This window comes from Gigantopelta aegis, chromosome 8, assembly GCF_016097555.1.
Source record: "Gigantopelta aegis isolate Gae_Host chromosome 8, Gae_host_genome, whole genome shotgun sequence".
Lineage (NCBI taxonomy): Eukaryota > Metazoa > Mollusca > Gastropoda > Neomphalida > Peltospiridae > Gigantopelta > Gigantopelta aegis.
In genome coordinates, this window is record NC_054706.1 from 56493637 (window position 1) to 56516376 (window position 22740).

A 22740-nucleotide genomic window follows, 5' to 3' on the forward strand; every position below is an offset into this window, starting at 1 on the left:
ACACGATTATCCAAATATCTCTCCTAACTGTATATCTATTAGATCTCTCTGTAACAGGCAGTTCAAAACTGCTTTGGCTCGTCTAGGTATGATCAGAGATACGATCTTATATAAAGTATATGTAATATAGCACGTTAGTTCACTAGAAAACACAACAAAAACACAATACACTTTGGAATCTGTATTAACCTACGCTGACAAATGTACAGCTGTAGTAGTAAATTAATAACAGCAATAATAACAACCCAGAACTGATCACTTAATTAGTTAATCTCTAGGTGTCTAGTTACACAATATGCGAATCACTTCACCGTTACACCACACCCACACATGTGATAATTGAGAAACGCTAACACACACACACGTGTGATAATGGAGAACCACTTCCAGGGGAACTTAATTAATAAAGGAATTACAACACTATTCCTAACTGGTTAATTTTTAATTAACCCTAACTACTCCTTCAGTAACCTTGTAACACAGAATTAATACTGGTACCTATCACAATAAAGACAATAACCTACAGTTTACCTAGGTCTTCTAGGATGACTGGCTAAGCTTTATATTACCAAATACTCGTCTAATGTTAGAACAAAAAGTCTACGATTTACTTCGTCAGATGACCGAAGACACTGTCTAAAGAATATTGGTATAATACAGTATTAAAATATTTAAAGTCACATCAATCACATCAAGGTTATACAACAGAGCAGAAATTAAATATTTACCAAAGTCCAAACGGACAACGTTCCCGGGAAGCCTTCCTTGTTCTGTCCTTTTTGCTTCTCATCATAACTCTAAAACTCTAGCTATTTATTATAAATCGAAATATCGCCTGGGGGTACAAGGCGGTCCTCCCCCCTGTCATCTGATATTCCACCTCTCGCAGAGACGCATTTTTCTCTTTGATCGCCAGACTTACTGACGCCATCGTCGCCAAATCACAGTTGTAAAAACCGCACTCGCAGAGGTATTACGTAACTACTGGCCACATGGCTCCGCACCTAGGCTGGGTGTGTATTAGGCGTACAGAGATGACCGTCGTGCAAAAGTATTACGTAACAAGTTGCCCATCTGGGCTTAAGTGCAATGAAACTGCACACGGCCTTCTAAAACAATTAATATCGCCACAGGCGAAAACAAATTAAGAGCATGTACCGTCACACATATCTTACCGTAATAATTTCACTTCAAATCCATATTTCATAAATAGTTTAAAAAAAAATTATTACAATATTTTCTTCAAACACTAACAGGTGTGTTAGTAAATTTTTTTATTTTTTTTTTTTTTTATTTTTTTTTTTAACAATAGCAATTTTGCATTGGAATTTTTCAGTGTTCTAAAACCAGAAACGTCATGTACCCAGTTTATTGTTATTGTAAGAAGAAGAAAAGTGACATCATTGGATTACTGACATCATTCCAATAAAAAATTTTTTATATTATTACAATGCCATATTAAATAAAAGTGGACTACTTGCCTTGACCGCTGTCAAATGAGTTCCGAGTTCTATATTGAGCAGACAATGCTGTTTACAGGACGATATGCTTTTATCTTTCATAAATTTTAGACAAAATATTAAGATAAGTTTTAAAGAATGGAAAAAATAAAATGTACCATTTGTCAAATATGTATCATATATAAAAATTACCTTTGGATATATTATATTTATTGTGTACAAAGCCAAAACAAGGGTGCAAAGAGAGACTGACACCGATCTTAGTCCTGCATGTAAGTTCGCATTTATAGATGTAACTATGTATAAACTGACAATTAAGTCACCTAGATGTGAATAATACACTCAACAAATTTTCAATGAGTGCCAGTAGATATGTCTTGCAGTTTATGTTTAGAAGTCATTTGTGATCAAAACATCCTAAAGTAATATGGCATTTGCATAGAATTACAAAAAAGTCGACTGGCACTTAATTAATTTTGTTGAGTACAGGTATATAGGTGCATGACTATATAGCTAGGTTTTAAATACTATTCTTCATTTAATTTATTAGTTGTAACTACAGTACAGGAATGAACAACCATGTCATCTAGGCATAGTCTGGCTGTATATTAATGATTTCCAAATAATAATCACATTTAATAACTTATCCCCAAAATAATGTCTTAAACTTTACCACTGATTCACTAATACATTATTTGTTTTCTTTTTACCAAATTTATTCCCATTCTTCTAAAAAGGGAGAAGTCATTACTTCCACTTTTTTGTTTTGGGGGAGTGGGGTCTAGCTCAGTCAGTAGAGTGCTAGTCTGAGGTGCTGACATAATAGGATCAAACCACCACAGTGGACCCATTCTCTGATTGTTTTTGTGTGTGTTACAGCTTGCAAACCATGCTGGTATATCAAAGGCTGTGCTATGTGCTGCCTTGTCTATCTGTGGCCAGGGCTGGAAACAGCCTGTGGCCAGGTCGCCAAATGCAACCAATGTCCCGTTTGGGCGACTTAAATATTAAAAAATAATGGTGTTAATCACCCAGATAATTTTATTTGGGTGATCTTCTTTAGAGCTATAACATATGAGCCACTATTAATATTTGTATTGCATATATATATTCCACATTAAAATCTTGTTCATGGTTCGCTTACCTTAATTTGCCAACATCCATTATTAGTTTTTGAGCCACCATATTTTTGGCGAGTTTCGAGCCCTGTCTGTGGCAAAGTACATATAAAAAATCCCTTGCTGCTAGTAAAAACAAAATGTATGGGTTTCCTCTAAGACTGTATGTCAGAATTACCAAATGTTTGACATCCAGCAGTCGATGAGTAATAAATCAATGTGCTCTAGTGGTGCCGTTAAACAAAACTCACTTTTAAACTTTTATCTTCCTCTCTTTGAATCTTAGATTAGTGCCTGCTGACGTATTGTTGTGTTATGTACTGTATTTGTGAAGTGAAACCACAATTAAGGCAATACCATACATATGCTATACACTCTCTTGTGAATCGCATGTCAGCACCATGCACTTCAAAAATACAGCATTATAAAAGCACACCAAAATTTGTCTTCAGTATTCTTTAAAAAATTGGACTCCTTTTCATGTTGTGTGTTACATGCAGGACCTAATATATATAGCTTGTGCCAAAGTTTAGTTCTTGTGGGTAATTGTTTTAACAGATCTTAGCAGTTTATTTTGATTAATTTTATTGTAGTGTTTGTCACATCAACTGCTTACACCATTTAAAAAACAATCTGGTCATCATTTATTTCTGTATTTGCATATACAATGTATTTGTGTACTATACCTTTGGCACCCATTGACTGATGGTTTTTAGTGTCCTGGGATGCTTCATCCAATCAAGGCTAGCTCTGGCACTCACCAAATTTGCTAATTGTGAATTTTAAAAGCAGTTGGCAAATTTTATTTTAGTTTGGCAAAATAATTTCATGTAATAATTGACATTTTTAAAGAAAATAACTGACAATTTCTGCAATTTTTGAAGTTTAATAGACAATTTGGCAAATTGTTTTGCTCATCCTGCAAGTTGAAATTACATGAATTAATTTTGTAACTAACATAAAGAAAGTTTCAAGTTAGGCCATACAGTTTTGTTACATGAATTTTTTTTTTTAAAAACCAACAAAACTAAACACAATTTTCCATGTTGTAGCTCCTACACTAGAAACTGGGGACAATTACAGGTACATATTGAACTTGTAAACTGCCATGATTTTTACAATTATCCATGAGGTCTAACTTTTAACTCAGACAATCACATGATGAAGGTCTAACTTTTAACTCAGACTATCACCTAATGATGCATGCTTAATTAGGAATGTTAATACGGTACGTGTCACTATACACGGGTCTTGTGTGTATATTCATGTTGTACTCACATTAAGTGCCCAAAGTCAGAACATTGTGCCTATAATTGGCATTCTTTAATTATAAAAGCTTGATTAAAATGAGCGCATTCAAATAATTCACAAATCTTGCCTTGAGTTAATGTTTGTTTTTTTGTGTGATAACGGTGCACTTGGAAATGAAATTTTCACAAACACATTAATTGCACTGTCCTTGTCAATTAAAGCAACATATCTGCACAGGTGCATGGTTTTAAAATAATTATATAGGTCTCAAGTTTTTTTTAAATCTCAACATACCGGTATAGTCTGTTCCATCGTCATACAAAACTGTTTTTTTGTGTAAATAATTTCAGTTTGGTTTGACGTAAGAAGAAAAGTAAAAGTATTTTGTAAATAACAATTTTTTTTACTATTTTTGTGTCCATTGTAGAAAACAATCAGCTCATAAATAAATAACATGTAGTAATTTCCATAGTATCAAAAAAAAAGCACTCCCTTTGGGAAGGACTATAAAACTATAACCTATATGTACATGTACTCTTAAATCCAAACTTAATAAGGATTTCTTTTAGGCTGAAGAATACATACACCCTGTTTATTGGACATAGGTATTTTACATAATATGTATACATGTACATTGAGTACCAATGTTATATGTATGTGTAATTTAAAAAATATGTATTTGTTTATTTATTTACTGGTACACATTTTATTTTTATATTCCACAGTTCAAACCACACCTGTATACTTATTTAAATGTTGTTTTTTCACTTACATATACATGTACCATGATTCTCAACATGTATGTGTATATATATACACATACATACATACATACACACATACATACACACGCACACACGTATATCAGAAAACAAATAAAAAATCACTTCACACCATATTCATATTATTTTTGTTTTGTTATTTTATTCATCGGGTATCTCACAATGCATTCATCAGTGACAGCTTGAGGGGCGGGACCTAGCTCAGTGGTACAGCGCTCGCTTGATGTGTGGTCGGTCTGGGATCGATCCCCGTCAGTGGGGCCATTGGGCTATTTCTTGTTCCAGCCAGTGCACCACGACTGGTATATCAAAGGCCGTGATATGTGTTATCCTGTCTGTGGGATGGTGCATATAAAAGATCCCTTGCTGCTAATTGAAAAGAGTAGCCCATGAAGTGGCGACAGCGGGTTTCCTATCTCAATCTCTGCGTGGTCCTTAACCATATGTCTGATACCATATAACCATAAAATAAAATGTGTTGAGTGCGTGTGTCATTAAATAAAACATTTCTTTCCTTTCCAGTGACAGCTTGAGTTGTATGATCAGTTATATTTTGTTTTGAATTAATTACTTTGGATGAATAGTATTCAATCTAACATGTCATGTATCGTACAACTGATAAACAAATTATTCAAGCTAAAAATCGCAGGGGGGGGGGGGATATGTTGATTGATCTCGATTCCAGTGTAAGATTAAAATTTGAGTTTGTTTTTAAACAGTAATACAGTAACATCAACATTTGTGGTGTGAAATACCTGTTTCCAATTTTTATCCAAGAAAACAACAGAATAATTCAATGTGGAAGTTAATTTTACAGTCAAAACTATTTGTGAAAATATTTGGATAAAAACTACTCATACACTTGACAATGCATGTTACAGGTATGTTCCAAATCATAATTTTGGTGTTTATTTGTTCTCCACATTAATGTTGTATGTTATTCCCACATGCAGTCTCCATACACTTATTTATAACTAAGTAGACTGTAGACTGTAAAATTAATTTCCAACTTGGAAACAACAAAAATACTTATGCTGTATTATATTTATAATCGGCAATGCATGATACATGTATTTTTAACTTCAGTATATTATATTATTTTTATATACATGCACTAGCATAAATAGGTATGATGACCTTTACTGATCGATTTGTTTTGCCATCAATAATAAAATTACTACTTTTAGAAAAACCTCAAAATGCTTAATTGATGTTAACCCATTTGCTCCTAAGTTTTTTCACAAATACCTATGTACCATTCCTGAAAAAGGGCGGAACGTAGCCCAGTGGTACAGCGCTCGCTCAATGCATGGTCGGTGTGAGATCAATCCCCGTCGGTGGCCCCATTCCGCTATTTCTCGTTCCAGCCAGTGCACCACGACTGATATATCAAAGGCTGTGGTATGGTGCATATAAAAGATCCCTTGCTGCTAATCGAAAAGAGTCCATGAAGTGGCGACAGCGGGTTTCCTCTCTTAATATCTGTATGGTCCATAACCATACATGTATGTCTGACGCCATATAACCGTAAATAAAATGTGTTCAGTGCGTCGTTAAATAAAACATTTCTTTCTTTTTTTTCTTTCATTCCTGAAAAAAAAAATTCACTCTAATATATACCATTCTTTAAATAATTTTTTGTCTGAGTATTCTATTTAAATTTGCAACAATTTTACTAATAAATATGACTACCTCAGACTATTTTGTTTGTACAGAGCAATCACTCCGTAACCCCATTGTGCTGAAAAATTGAAATGGGGTAGGGGGTGGTGGACAATATGAACCCCTTTAAAAAAGCAAACTCAGAAATTAGTTACCAATATTTATGACTGCTGCCACTAACATGACTAAATATAATATGGATTGGTTTTTATGACCCTGGAATTTTCCAATATGATTGATTATTTACAAGAGTAGCAAAATGACAGCTAGTATTTCAGATATACATGTACATGTAGCTTACAACTTTGTGTATAACAAATAAAACCCATATATACATTTGAAGTGCATACAATCTCTGCATACGTTGTTCCTCATCGTGGTACAGGGGTGGCAACATTCTTATGGGTTTCCTTGAGAGTGGTGAATACAGCACATATTGGGTTTCTCTTAGAAATTTTAAAACACGTTCTATAAGCATCTGTGACAATGTTTTCAAATATGTTTTTCATTTTGTGCAATATTGGATTGTTTACTACAACTCCAACCACTGTTTCTATGGTCTGACCACAGCGTTTGTTTTTGTCTTTTCGAAGATTTTATTTTTGGTATGTTGTTTTGATCATTTGCAGCTGTTTACTTTCTAATCTGTTTTTCGTTTTGTCTCGATAATTCGGTTCAATATTGGTTTGTTAATTAACCACAGCTCCATAAACTGAACTGTTTTCATGGTCTGACCATAGTGTTTATTTTTTATCTTTTTGAAGATTTTATTTTTTTTGTATTTATTGTTAATAATTATGCTTAATTGTATCTTTCACAAATGTGACTCTTTCAATGAAGTCTACACTATTTTTATTAATTACATTTTTTTACATTGATGTTGATCATCAAATACCGTTGTTTGACACCCACTGGCCAATTTGTTCTTTGTGCTTGGGTGTTGTTAAACATCCATCCATCCATTCATTCATTTATTCATGCATATATGCAAAATATATAAGAAATAACACCCAGTACAATTTCATCTACATGTATTAACAGCATGTACTTAATCATGTAAGCTTACATAAAAACAATTTATGGCACTTAAATTTAACTTTGGAAAGTAGCCCAGTGGTAAAGCTCTTGCTTGATGCATGGTCAGTGGGCCCATGGGGCTATTTCTTGTTCCAACCAGTGCACAATGAATGGTATATCAAAGGCCATGGTATGTACTGTTCTGTCTGTGGGATGGTGCATATAGAAGATCCTTTGCTACATTAGGACAAATGTAGCGGGTTTCCTCTGATGACTGTGTCAGAATTACCAAATGTTTAACATCCAATAGGCAATAATTAATAAATCAATCTGCTCCAGTGGTGTCGTTAAACAAAACAAACTTCTTCTTTTTTTTACACTTAAGTTGATATACTGGACATTTACGTATTGTGTCTTAGGTATATATATATATATATATATATATATATATATATATATATATATATATATATACAGGTAATTGTTATCTTCAAATAACTTTCTTTAAATCATAATTATTTGCTATAAAATAAAAACAACTCATGATTTATTTGTTATCTAACATTTAATTAATGCGAGTTATGTTTCTCTTGTTATTTTGACATCTGTTTTCTTCTTAGTAGATTAAGAAATCATTTAGAAAGTAGAGGCTTATACTTTCACCATGCTACATGTATTAGTAGTATTAGGTTTGGAATAGGACTTTATAATACATGTAAATAACCATCTACATTAACATATAAACAGCTATAATTACTAACAGTCTATAGGTATGTGTCAATCAGATACTTTCTCTTCAGCCTGTAGTATAGGATTGTCTTTTAATTTATATGTTATATATCAGTGCAATATATATCTATTATCATATAAACCATGCATGAGGTATTCTTAGTTTTGAAATTCTTCATTATGCTTTTTAACATAAACTACAGAACATTGATTCTAGATTTTTCTGCTTTTTAACCGATTTTAGGTGGGTTTTTTTTGCATAAAACAATTTTCACAAAGTAGACTCAATTTGATATGAAATGCTAAGGAGTGGAATGTAGTCCACTAGTAAAAGTGTTCTCCTGAGGCTTGATCAATCTAGAATCGATCCCTGACTTGGCCCACCATTGGGCTATTTTTTTTTCCAGCCAGTGCTCCACAGCTGGTATTACAAAGGCTGTGGTATGTATGCACTATGCTGTCTGTGGGATAATGCATATAAACAATCCCTTGCTGCTAATTAAAAAGAGTAACTTATGGTATGGTGGCAGTAGGTCTCATCTCTCATTACCTGTATGCATGACCCTTAACCATATGTCTTATGCCATATAACTGTAAATAAAAATGAGTTGAGTGTGTCATTAAATAATACATTTCTTCTTTCTTTTCCTAAAATGTTGAAAAATTACTATAATTATAATAATAGTATAGTACAATGTACATGTGTTCAGCTATTTAAAGATAATTTCAGCTTTTGTTTTTAAATGGGTATTACATGTACATCCCTAGATTATTATTTATAAAGTTTTAAATACAAAATTTATATCTCATTCATATATATATGACATTTCGTACTCATATTATAGCATATCGAGTTTAGAAGATAGTAAAGGGATTGTACCTATGTTGTGTCATACCAAAATAAAACCAATATTTAGCATTGATCTGCCTATATGAATACAAAACATATTATGTGAAAAATAAGATTTTATGCTGATTTATGTGTTATCATAGTCAAACGAAAGTTAGTTAGATGATTTAGTTTTTGAGGATAAATATTTTTATGTTCTTTGATTAACTGATAAAGTTCACTTTATGGTTTTAATTTTAAAAAATTCATTATTAAATTCAATGTTTGTAATTTATGACTTAAATTTTTTATTTTATTAAATTTACAGGGGATGGAATAAATTTACATAATTATGATAATCTTGTTTTTTTATTTTCATCCAGACAACAACACTGGTAGTGCTAGATATGACAAACCATACAGCCAACTACCCGATCAGCCGAGGAAATCACGCAAATACTACTAGTTTACCAATATTCAGAATCCATCTTACTGCAGACGACGCATTCTATGGCATAAAATATCTACTCACGATTATGGTTTTTGGAGGATTACAGATGACAGCCATAATCTTCATTTGTCGGAAAGAAATCCAGGAATCCTGTAATAAATCCATTATCAGATTTTTTTTGTCATGTATACAACACAGGTTTTTATAGACTCTGTTACTTATATATATGTTATTGTAATTAAAAAAAAAAAGGAAAATCATTTTCATTCAGTTTATTTTATTTGGTTTTATGTATCAACTAAAACATAAGCAGCCTCCATGCAGCCAAAGCAAGGGACACTATAATGTTTGTGAACAATTGGCTTGGTTTCGCAATGTGGTCTTTCGGTTTATATAGTAAAGTGCATAAACCAGTCACGTGTATGTTTCCTACTCTAATTGGCTGATATAGCAGAAACATTTTAATTGTTCAAGCCATAAAGTATTTTTTGACAGAGCATATATATTTTGTAACAGAGCCTTAATATTTTTTTAACAGAGCGTAAAAAATTTTTTGAGTCCGTTTAAATGCATTTATCACTTGAATAACTGTTAATTAAGAGAACTTTAAAACACATTTGGCAACCCGAAACTGATGACCCAGATTTCATTGACAGCACTTATTGTAGCACAATTAATCTAGCGAAATCCTGAAAGGGAACTTGATGTTTCCATAAGTCTGTGATTCTAGTGCCTTCAATTAGTGATTATCCGCCCTTTAACATCTCAGCTGTCTGATGGATATACATGAGACGTGTTCAGGAGGGAGAGCAATTGCGGTCAGTCACTAGACCAGTTTTTGCAGCATAAGTTCAATACATGAATGTGTACCAGTTAAATAGTTTGTTAGTGCTTGGCCTCCTGAACACACCTCTGTATTTCTTTTTTATTATTCACGATTCATCTTGATATCACTGTCATCAAACTTTTGTGTCCTATATTATTAATGCTGTACTATGTTTTAAGAACATGAAATGGATACAGAGGCTGGCATTTCTATACAAACCATGTTCGCTTTTCATTTATCACATTATATTATGTAAAATGTTTGAAGTTTGGTTTGTTCATAGTGACAGACACTAGTTTTTAAACACTCCTGCACATTTGTCTCTATTAGATCCATTTTTTGAAAATTGAAAACCGATATGACATCCATTTTATTGTTTAGATTATCCATTTCTGTACATCCAAAGTTGGTCTGGCCATTTTGGAGTTTGTAATACTGTGACATGAATTTGTCATAATTCTAAAATTATATGTACATGTACCTCTGAGAGTAGTAACTGTTGGAGGTAAGATCCAGTCTATTTTTAAAGGGTATTTCACTATTTCAGACTCTTGTTTCACTTTATTGTAATTTATACAGATGTGTTTTAGGTTTGTATATTAACCAAACTTACTGTCCATTTTCATTGGCTGAAACTACGGTCGGAGACTTTAAAGTTTGGGTTGTTCTTAAATTATTATTTAAAAAAAAAAAATTGTTAATACTCATGAAATAGTACAGGTTAGCCATTTATGAAGTTTTACTAAGGTAAAAGAAATTTAGTTGATCTAAACATTGTAAATATAATAATTAATGGTGCAAAATTTATTTAATTAATATTTTTTACATTATCTTGTTGTTCTCATTAGACTTAGAAGTGTGTAAAACATAATCAAGCAGGGGTTTTAAACTTGTAAAACAAATTAAGCAAGATATGTTATGTGTGTTAGTCCAGCTTTGGTTTTTGTCTTTAATTTAAATTATTGCATGTGTTCGAAATATTTTCCTCTTCTTTTTTTTAGTGTTAGTTAGGAATACTTTCAAGCAGACATTTCATAACCTTTGTGAACCAGGAGCCTAATTCACTAAACTCTCACAACGCAATATGCTAAAAGACTTGCAAAGAAGATGCTTCGTTGTCTAATAGAGCCTAAGAGACCTTTGTGAATTAGGCCCCAGTTTCTTTTTGCTGTACTTAAGTCATCTTTCTACATGTATACTCAGCAATAAAAGAAATACAAGTATTTTAATATCTGATATTTTTTTTCATGATAAAATCAAATTTGGTAAATAGACATTGGTGATATATTTTAAATTTGTAATAGACACATAAAAATTAATGGAATTAAAAATGAATAATTTTAAATACATTAAAGAAAAAAATGTGTTTCTTTTGTTGTTCCGTGTACATGTGCATGTATTTTCATATAACTTGCAATAGGGAAATGTAGACATGCATGTTAGTGAACTAGTATGAATTATTAACAGATTTTATACATTTGCCCGTGATTTTATTTTTGGAAGTATATATTGATACTAATAGAAAAATACACGGTCAATATTTTGGAGGAATCATAATTTTATAGATTTAATTTGGTACATATAATAAAAATTGTGTTTTGATGCAAAGCATCTTTTGGCCATTTCCAATACCTTTAATTTGTTTTCTTTGGAATAATTGTTAAACCTATTGAAAAAATTTACAAAAAAAAAATCCTTAAATGAATATTTTTCTATGATTGATGTTGACAGCAACTGTCCAATGATGAAAATGCTCAAGATAATATATTAGGTTTTAAGCTTTGGTTGCCCCCACCCACCCTAAAACAAGTTCTGCTTCTGCCCCTGAAAGGACTGAATAAGTACACCACCAGAACTATATAAAAAATATTTTTAAAAGTCCACACCTCAGTCAAAATGACTTTTCTTTGGTTTTGCATTGTCTGTTGTTTATATTATTTGAATGGAATTATTTTTTAGCACATATATATTGTGGTGATTTATGTATGGTGATTTATTTATCACACTTTGTTCATATTACTTGGCATATAATTTTCTTACTTTCATTTGTATAATTTCATGTTTTATTTCAGTTTGTTTTTACATGTAAATAATTAATTAACATGTGTAACGAAGTGGTGTTTTGTGTTCATGTGGTGTTGTTCATGAGTATTGTGATGTTTTTGTGTTTGCATAATTTTAAATGTATTTTTGATTCATGCATGTTGGAGAGATAAAACTTATAATAATTATAGGACTATTTTTATGTAATGAGCCTCATTACGAAAATAATCCATAATTATACAAGTCATTTAATACTGTAAATATATATATATAATTATATATGTTTTGTACTAGAGTCTAATGGTGTATCATTGTTCGTACAATAATTGAATGTATTATTGAATTAGCATTCTTCATAGGGAATTATATTATTGGGTATACAGTACATATATGTATGTCTTTAATATGTTAGGGAAATATTTTTATTATATAATTTTGGCCTTGTTTGACCAAGAAATGTTCTTAAACACTACAGATCATTATATTAAATCCTTTTCTTAAATTGTAAACTACTACAAATCACTCGAAAATTTAAGAAATAAATGGAAAATGTATTATATAAAATACAATGAAAGAGTTTACCTGTTTCCCCCCATATTGATGCTTAGACGTAATACTAGAATAAAATGTCTGAATTGGGGGAATTCTTCCTGAATTCTGTTGGCCGAGTAGAAGGTAAATTCCTACTACCTATTGAAATCATTTACTTGTTCTGGCTGACATCTCCTTGGCACATATGTTCCGACTTCATCAGGCCTGTAGGAGTGGAGGTGAGGTTGTGGTGTTGGGATGGGAAGCTGTGTCCCCTCCAACTCAAAAATGTTTGTTTTGTGTGTGTCTAACTATATAAATAAAAGTAAAAATATGGCTTGTGCCACCATTACAGAGGTTGTGCCCCCACTCACACACTCCAGATATCGTTCCTATGGGTCTGCCGTATTGTAGGAGAAATACACCAGTACACTGCCAGTAGAAGCACAGAAATCACTTCACATACCTGATACATATTATATTCTTGTGAAGAAATGTAAATAACACATTTCCATGGTCATAATTACAAACATTCCAGTTGAATGGGACATTATGATCTGTGATAAAATAATGTTTTCTTACATTCAGTTTAAAGAGTAATGATTTGATTGGTGAACAACATCAATATTTTAATATTAAAATGTGATATTGAGGGTTTTAATTTTAGGGTACCAGCTAGTCCTTCCAGCCAATGAAATGTCCTGGTTGTTGTTTTTACTTTCAGACTAAAGAGTAATGATTTGATTGGTGAACAGCATTCAGTATTTTAATATTAATATGGAGTGTTTAGCTTTAGGGTACCAGCATTTTAATTTTTTCTTAACAAATGAAATGTCCTGGTTTATTTATTTTAAAAATAATAAGACATTTAACGTGTATGATTGAGCCTGAGGCTAGATATAAAAAGGCAGCTAATTGGATAATCAAAATATGTCCATATATATATGTGCAGATTTCAAGTTATACATGTATATTATGCCATGAGGACTGGGCTGAATATTACGGTATCCGGTAGAACTACAGATGATGGTTTAAGATGGAATTTAACTGACTGCCGACTGTGATCATACTTGAAATTTGTTTCTTAAATATTTATGCATGCAGTGATGGAAAATTTACTCCTCTTCAAGTGTGTATGTAAAATATATATATATATTTTTTCCCACTAAAATGATTTAGGCACTTACATCAATATTTATTTACGCTTTACAAATCCAAGAATGTTTAATTTTGTTTTTTCATTTCCAACATTTTGTGCCCATTGTCCCCTCTCCCCCCCCCCCCCCCCCTCCCTCTATTCCAGCAACATGTAAACAATGATTCTACATCTGATTCAGTGTTTAGTGAAAGGTATATCTATTTTTAAATAATATAATAACCGGAGCTGGTCAAAATGTACCTAAACCAGGTTCTGATGACCTCAGGCTTTTGAAAAAACCAGTTTGGCCAGTCAAATACTATCTGTAATATGTGTCCACTAGATCTTGCCTTAGAATGTCTTTCAAAACCTTCAAAACACCATGCCCTTCAACCTGTCACCATAGACAAGTTCATTCAGTTGGGTCTTAGACTCTCTGTTGATCTTTGCTGGATTACAGCTCATTCCATTGATGGTAATATACAATTAATAACACATCAAAGAGACTTATGAACTTTACATGTGGGTTTTTTGGTGGGGGTTTTATTTTTATTTTAAATGTTTTAATCTAAGTATACATTCATGTAGAGTAAAATATTTGAAATGAAATATTCTGTCAGATTTTTCAATGTACACGTAAATTGTTATTATAATAATGTAATCAAATATTCAGCAAGAACCTACATGTATATTGTAGTGGTTTCCTAGCTTGTTTTAGCATGGTGCGGCACCATGCATGCCTCAGTAGTCTAGCACCATCTTGCCTTAATCAGCACCATGCTGCCCTGAGATTAAACAAGCCTTTTTCAGTAATTAATTCTAAAATTGCCTTTATAAAACACCCAAAAAGGTATTATTGATTAATAAAATATGCCTTTTATATCTTTTGCCATTCATTTCTTAAAGCAAGCACATAAATTACACCCGAAAATGATGAAAATGCACCAAAAGTGTTTGGTCTGCCATGCCTTGCCAAATTTCTAGAGAAATCACTATACTGCCAATAGGAAAAAAAAAAGATTTTTTTTTATTATTTAAAAACTGGTGTGCTTTAAAAAACATCATTGAAAAACCTACACTAATTTATATATTTTTTAATACATATATTTCTTTTAATTATTTGATTTACAGTGAATTAGACCATCTAATAGGAGGCATGTTGAAGGGTGTGGTTAAATTAATCTTTGTACCATAATGTGCCTTATTACGCTCAGAGCAAACAGGTTGTGAATAAATTAAATAAATCTTTTATACATTGTATGTTAATTATATTTATTTTATAAACTTACTAAATTTTACAGTAGACAATTGAAATATATAACTGGTACTCAAAAATGAACATACAGAAAACTACTGTTATATCTTTTCAAAATGTATTTTATGCTAGTGTTTTTAGAGAAACACATGTTCAAAGTATGCAGTTTTAATATGCATCATTTCTGTAATAGAGATATAATAAACAATTGTCCAATAAATTGAGTATATTATAGTTTTCAGTTTATATACATGTAAGAATACATTTCTGACCATTTTCCCTGTGTTCAGTTTCCATTATATAAAATTTCTATTTATTTTGTATCCAGTTTGTATAAGACAATAAAATATAAAGTCCCTTTTGTTTAAAACTTTTTTTCAATGTTCATATTAATAAAAATAAGTTACAGTCCATTTTGTACAAGATCAGATAATTATGTGTTCAGTTCTTTATGACATTAAATTTCAGTCTGTTTTGTATACGGTAGTTTGAATAAGATGGTGAATTCAGTTCATTTTGTATAGATCAATTTCAGTGTTCAGTTTATAAAAAACAATACATTTTTATAGACTAGCTACTAGTATGTTATAAAATAAATTTCTTGGTACATTTTATATGCTCCAGTGTCCACATTGTATAACTTCAGTGTTCATTCTGTATTAAACAAATTCTGTATTAAACAAAACCCATGTATATTCCCATTTTCGGTTTAAGCAGAAAACAATAACTTACAAAACATTTTGAAGTCTATATGTTGTAAGATTATTCAAGAGTTCAGTTCAGTGGAAAACAATAAATTGCAGTCCATTTTATATTACCCTGGTAACAGAATTTTTCATTATTTAGTTTGTGTATGTGTTAAACACGACAATTGTCTTTTGTTCACATGTTAACTGGACTCATTTACAAAACGTCTGTCTGGATGCTTTTACAAGCATGGAGTCGGGATTTGAAACTGCAATTCACATTGTAAGCCAGAGCATTACTCAAGTACCTACATGTATATAATTAATTGAAATTTTTTGGTTTGTAGCACTACTTGAAATTATGTTTTTACATTTAGTTCGACCAAGTTAGATTACTCATAATTTTTACTTCAATTTGTCTTTATTTTCTGTTTTGTTTCCACAAACCAAGTCCTAGATCAGTAAAACTTGGCTTGTAGTTTCTTCTGTGAGTATGACTCATGGAGGTTCATTTCAGTGGATGTTAAAAATAAAATTAAATTTAGTAAAAAATTAGTTTTTAAATAATAAACAAGCTGTATCAATGATTTTTGTCATTAAAAAAAATACATTTTTGGGGGTAAAATTATTAAATTTAACAAAATGGTATTGATATTTGTAAAGGTAGGTGACACATTTAATTTAGCTATAGTCTTGGATCAACTATTAACAGGAAAATCAATGTTGCTAAACCCTCATGTTAGTCCTATTCCATCTTGACATAATGTATGTTTTATAGTACCTTCCCTTTTCTGCCACCCTAATGTTCCAGTGAAATCAATAAATATTTAGCTGTATAGTTACATGTGTCTTTTAAAAGTTCAGGTGTGTTACTGTTACTAACCATTTTATTTCCAGTATAACATTCCATGTAATATGTGTTATAATTAATAGTAGCAGGATATATACAATATGTATGTGTGTGTATATATACATATATATACATATGTGTGTGTGTGTGTGTGTGTGTGTGTGTGTGTGTGTGTGTGTGTGTGTGTGTGTGTGTGTGTGTGTGTATATATATATATATATATATATATATATATATATATATATATATATTATATATACACACACACACGTGTATATATATATCGCAGTTACTGTAAATAACAACAATTGACATTTGTTTATCCAGATAAATACCTTTATTAATCAATTCAAACATGTCCTTCATTAAGTTTAATCATTCACCCATTTCAGTGAAGCTCAGAAACAATGCTTTCTTGATGAAAGACATTTTATCAATCACATATGTAGAAACGTGCATTATATGTACCGGTGTGGATGAGTGCATAATATACATTGTGATAATTTCAGGACTTTTGTTGATGGTTTTAGTGTTCCATTTGTGAAGTAAACATGATTTTGTATTATTGATAAGAACGTATGCTTGTGAATACATATTAAATCATATTAGCTATTTTCGGTTAACAAAATTGTGTTAAATGTGTATGTGATGACTTTGTTAAAACTCCTATTTAATATTAATGAGCTAGTGTTAAATACTTTGTGTAATACAACATAAATCACTTTTGCTGTGTACTGAAAATTTTATGTTAAATTTATGTGTAGCAAGGTGCTTATAAAACAAGTTTAAAATTGGTGAGAAAGGATGCCAGGAAAGTTATACTTGAATAACAATATTACATCTTGTTTGGTAGCTATACTATATGTTGTGCCTTTGTTCAGAGTTTATCTTTTATTTGTTAATTGTGATAAGAGAGAAAGGTGGGTTTTTCCCTCACATTGAACATATTCGTTCACAAGTCTTTGTATTTATACTAAGTATTATTTTCCAGCTTATCCTCTACTTACGAAATGTTTCAACTCAAATTTGATTGAATGTGTTCACTTGACAGCTAAACAAAAATGTAATAGTTTCGTCCATCATTGGTGTATCCGTGATATTTAAACAAAATGTGTATGTTTTTATTATAATGGCCAATACTGTATAAAATATATAAAAGTATTTGTATTTTACCAAGTGCCTAAAATATAATTTAAAATGAAAATAGTTTAAAATTTTAATATTATTTTGCAGTACTAATTATGATTACATTTAATTTGTATTTAAAATGTATATCTTTTTTTCCCCCACATTAATATGTGTATCAGTATGCATTAAAAAAAAAATATTTGGAGAACATGACAACCAGAAGTTTCCAAAAATAAGTTGTTAATTTAGTAATATTTATAATCTTTTTTTGGTCAATATGTGTTTGATATGATTTACATTCTGTATATTTTTATCATATTTTCCCTTAGATTTAATCTTAAGTTATAACATCATCACTGGTGGTATTAATTTTGTGTCTAATTTAAAAATGTTTTGATGGAATGTTATTAAAAAAACCATTGTTACTTTATTTTAAAAATACATTTATCGGAGAATGTGATATTAATATTCATGAGAACTGGTGCACAGATTTTTAGTTTTCTTTTTTATCCAGCAATGTTTTCATATCAGAGATGTATATTTCTATCACAATATCTAATCACAGAGCTTAATAAATATGAAATATTTTGTGTGTGTTTCTTTTCTGTTGTACCAAGTGTTTGACATCCAATAGCCAATGAGTAATTAATCAATGTGCTCTAGTGGTGTTGTTAAACAAAACAAATTTTAACTTGTTTGTTGTGATGGGGTTTAGCTTAGATGGTAGAGCTCTTTTTCCCCCGACCGGCCTCGGTGGCATCGTGGTTAGGCCATCGGTCTACAGGCTGGTAGGTACTGGGTTCGGATCCCAGTCGAGGCATGGGATTTTTAATCCAGATACCGACTCCAAACCCTGAGCGAGTGCTCCGCAAGGCTCAATGGGTACGTGTAAACCACTTGCACCGACCAGTGATCCATAACTGGTTCAACAAAGGCCATGGTTTGTGCTATCCTGCCTGTGGGAAGCGCAAATAAAAGATCTCTTGCTGCTAATCGGAAAGAGTAGCCCATGTAGTGGCGACAGCGGGTTTCCTCTCCAAATCTGTGTGGTCCTTAACCATATGTCTGACACCATATAACCGTAAATAAAATGTGTTGAGTGCATCGTTAAATAAAACATTTCTTTCTTTCTTTTCCCCCCCCGAGGTGCAGTGTGCTGCAAAATCGAGCACCCTCTTTAGACGCTTTTGTTTTTATTGTAGAGGCGAGACGTAGCTCATTGGTAAAGTGATCGCTTGATTGGTGGTAGGTTTGGGATTGATCTCCTTTTGGGGAATCCGTTGGATTATTTCTCTGTCCAGCCAGTGCACTACGACTAGTATGTGCTATCCTGTCTGGGATAGTGCTAATAAAAGATCCCTTGCTACTAATGGAAAAATGTAGCAGGTTTCCTCTATATGACTCAAAATTACCAAATGTTGGACATTACAATAACTGATGATTAATAAATCAATGTACTCTAGAGGTGTCGTTAAACAAAACAAACTTTTTTCAAACTGTTGCTTTATCCGTCGGAGCTATATATATATAGTAGCCTATTTGGCACAGCAAGTTTTGTTTCTTTTGGCAGTGTTGAAATAAGCGTGCTTAAAAGCAAATGGCTGTAATTAAAATGTACTGAGGTGTTTAATATTCTACTAATTTCTATTTTGCCCTTAATGACACCAGCGATAAAAATCAGTGTGTCGCTGAATTCACTGTACTGTGTGTTGGTTAACGATAAACAGACGGTGGATAGCCATACCACCTTGTGAGCAAATCAGTGTGTCGCTGAATTCACTGTACTCTGTGTTGGTTAACGATAAACAGATTGTGGATAGATATACCACCTTGTGAGCAAATCAGTGTGTCGCTGAATTCACTGTACTCTGTGTTGGTTAACGATAAACAGATTGTGGATAGATATACCACCTTGTGAGCAAATCAGTGTGTCACAGAATTCACTGTACTCTGTGTTGGTTAACGATAAACAGACGGTGGATAGCCATACCACCTTGTGAGCATGAAGGCAGGTCCAACAGAATAGGAAACCATTTAACAAAACATTGTAAACTTAATCTTGCATGTAAATGTAAATCTACGAATAGAACAGAATTGTTATTAATATACAGGACAAATAATACAGAGAAACGAACCTGTGCTGTACTTTCTTGTGACATATAGGGGTGGGGTGGGGGGTGGTGTATGTTCTTAGTGTAGTGTTGGTACTGGTTAACAACATGTAAGTTTAATGTCATGACGACATGAGAATAATCAAACTAAAGCTCTGTGGCATCAGATTTAGGAAACAAGTTGTATTTTAGACCGTAGCTGGCTACCATTTGGTCGACAACGATTACCAAAGTATTACACAGTCCATCTCTAGCTCTCCCCTACAACATATTTACAAAGGGGAGGGCTAGAGGTCACTCGAAGGAAGGAAGGAAATGTTTTATTTAACGACACACTCAACACATTTTATTAATGGTTATATGGTTATGGGCCACAATATTGAGAGAGGAAACCTGCTGTCACCACTTCATGGGCTATTTTCGATTAACAGCAAGGGATCTTTTATATGCACCATCCCACAGACAGGATAGCACGGTCTTTGATATACCAGTTGTGATGCACTGGCTGGAGCGAGAAATGGTCCAATGGGCCCACCGATGGGGAGAGGTCACTTGAGCTAACCTGCAGTATGCACACTATTAGTCCCCGACAGATCCAACCAGAGTGCACAACAGGTTTCGTCTCCATTCGTCTGTTCCGCAAATAGTTTTCAACTTTTTTTCTCACAATTTTACGTATAGCTTTATCATGTGCTGCTACAGATCATTTTTGACATAAGTATCAAAAGATCAAGTTTAACTTTATTGGGAATTTTTAAAAGGGTCACAACTATCAAAAATAAAATTTATTGATGTTTGACGGAGTAATGGCCCTTGAACTTGGGCGATATATAAATAGTGGGGGACATGGGCAAACTAGGGAGACATCCTCCAGCACCAACACGGTCTTAATAACGAGCTACTCTCGGCCTAATAATTTCAAAACCTATATGTAGCTCCCCACCTTTCACTTTCGAACGACCTTCAAAATTGCGCCAAATTTACTTCCAACAAAAATGCGCACATTTTCTCTTTGGCTTAATCCTACGGGACTTCCAAAATTCCATAACACCTACCACTCACTGCCTGTTACCAACCTTGATTGGGCTGCTGGTGCTCCCTTGCACCTGCCAGAGCAGGCGGACCCTCCTTCACCAGCCAGCTCTTGTGCCCAAGATAGGTGTGCGCTACAACAGCTTGCTCTGAATGTACACGTTAAGACCTTCCATTCCATTGTTTTAGCAGTTCTCTCAGAATGCTCATTTTATTAGTAGCGATTAAGTGTCAGAATAATCCTTTGTTTACCTTCTGCCATATGAGTTAGTACTGAACAGGATCATGTATACTAGTCGCAATAAGTTACGGGCCATATGAACACTGCATCTCCGAGGGGTAGCCCATTCACTGTGCCAGTCATGAAAACGCTCTTGCAGTTAAAGGATGACGGAATGGCTCACTTGTAGGTATCTCGCTACTTGTCTCATGGATATGCTATCATTCAGACATGACAGGGCTTGACCAGTCCAGAATGCTGTTTACGTTTTGGTGGCATGGTTATCCGAAGCTAGATTGCAAAGAAATTTATACCCTTCCAACCCTAATCAAACATGAAAAGTGTTAACATAAAAAAGGAATTTTACATCTACCATGTAGTTTTAAGGGAGGTGCCCTGCTTAGTCAGAAAAAAAGTCAATCTTGATAATGCATTTGCCATATGTTTTCTACCGGTAACTAAACAAACTGCTAGTAAAAGGCTCATGTACATGCAATCTGAAATGCTTTATTCAAGTCTGTAGCCTGCTTTTTATTACCTATCACCATCCCCGATTTATTTTTCAAAAAAGGTAAAATTTCATACTGGTAAAAAGGTAAAATTTCACACGTGTTATGACTAGTATCTTTTTTTACATGCATTTTGGTATTACCTATCAAGACCAACATTTGATACACCAGTCCTTGAGCACTGGTTGGAACAGGAAATAACCAAATGGACCAACAGAGAGGAATCAAGGAAGGAAATGTTATATTTAATGACGCACTCAACAAATTACTATCACCTGTCAAGGAAAAGGCTTTTTCATTACAAAATGGGCACTTTTCTTATGGGCATCTAATTTGTATTCTAGTGCGAGTTGTTACTAAAAGGGGATTAGTTCTTATACCACAAACAAAATAAAATGCTGAACAAAAAAGCTTCTAGAGTGGTAAAAAAAAGTCTTTTTGCAACTACTACATGTAGAAGTAATTTAGTTTTGACCTGTAATTGCTAAAGGTAAACAGAAGTTGGCTCAAAGTCCACACAGCGAAACAGAATTGCATTATATAGTTCATACAGAGCAGCACAGAACAAAGGCGTACAGGCGGAGTTTTGTTGCAGGGGCAGGTTGCCTCCCCCCCCCCCCCCGATTTAAATGAAAATGCCTGAACCTGGATAACATTTATTCATATAAGCTTTACTGCCAAACAGCTACTAGTATATAGGTTGCAAACAAATTATTATGCATTTTTACATGGAATACAACTAATTTTGAGGGCAGAAGGAAGGAAATGTTTTATTTGACGACGCACTCAACACATTTTATTTACGGTAATATGGCTACGGACAACACAGATATTGAGAGAGGAAACCCACTTCATGGGCTAATCTCTTTGATTAGCAGCAAGGGATCTTTTATATGCACCATCCCACAGACAGGACTGAGGGTAGAATGATGGAAATACATGTACATAAAAAGGTCTCACGTTTGCACATTTTGCCCGAATACGTGTATAATTTTTGCCTGAAATTGAGGTTTTGCTTCAGCACTAGGGGGGAAGTTAACGCCTCCTATGCTTTTGACACAGGAAGCACTTCCACATTAGTATTTTATGATGGGAGATAACCCAAGCTAGAC

At 32.9% G+C, this 22740-nt stretch overlaps 1 protein-coding gene across 5 annotated transcripts in view; it reads left to right on the forward strand.

The window, feature by feature from the left end:
- Positions 1-14603, forward strand: part of LOC121380166 (prominin-1-like) — a 105146-nt gene extending 90543 nt beyond the window's left edge. For 4 of the 5 annotated variants that reach the window (XM_041508965.1, XM_041508961.1, XM_041508964.1 and 1 more), the window contains one exon: positions 9232-14603. In XM_041508965.1, the coding sequence (XP_041364899.1) occupies positions 9232-9247 (16 nt within the window). In that variant the 3' untranslated portion in view covers positions 9248-14603. Of the gene's footprint in view, positions 1-3630; positions 3662-9231 lie in introns of all 5 variants that reach the window. The other variant, XM_041508962.1, reaches the window with a different exon arrangement.
- Positions 14604-22740: the final 8137 nt, after the last annotated feature.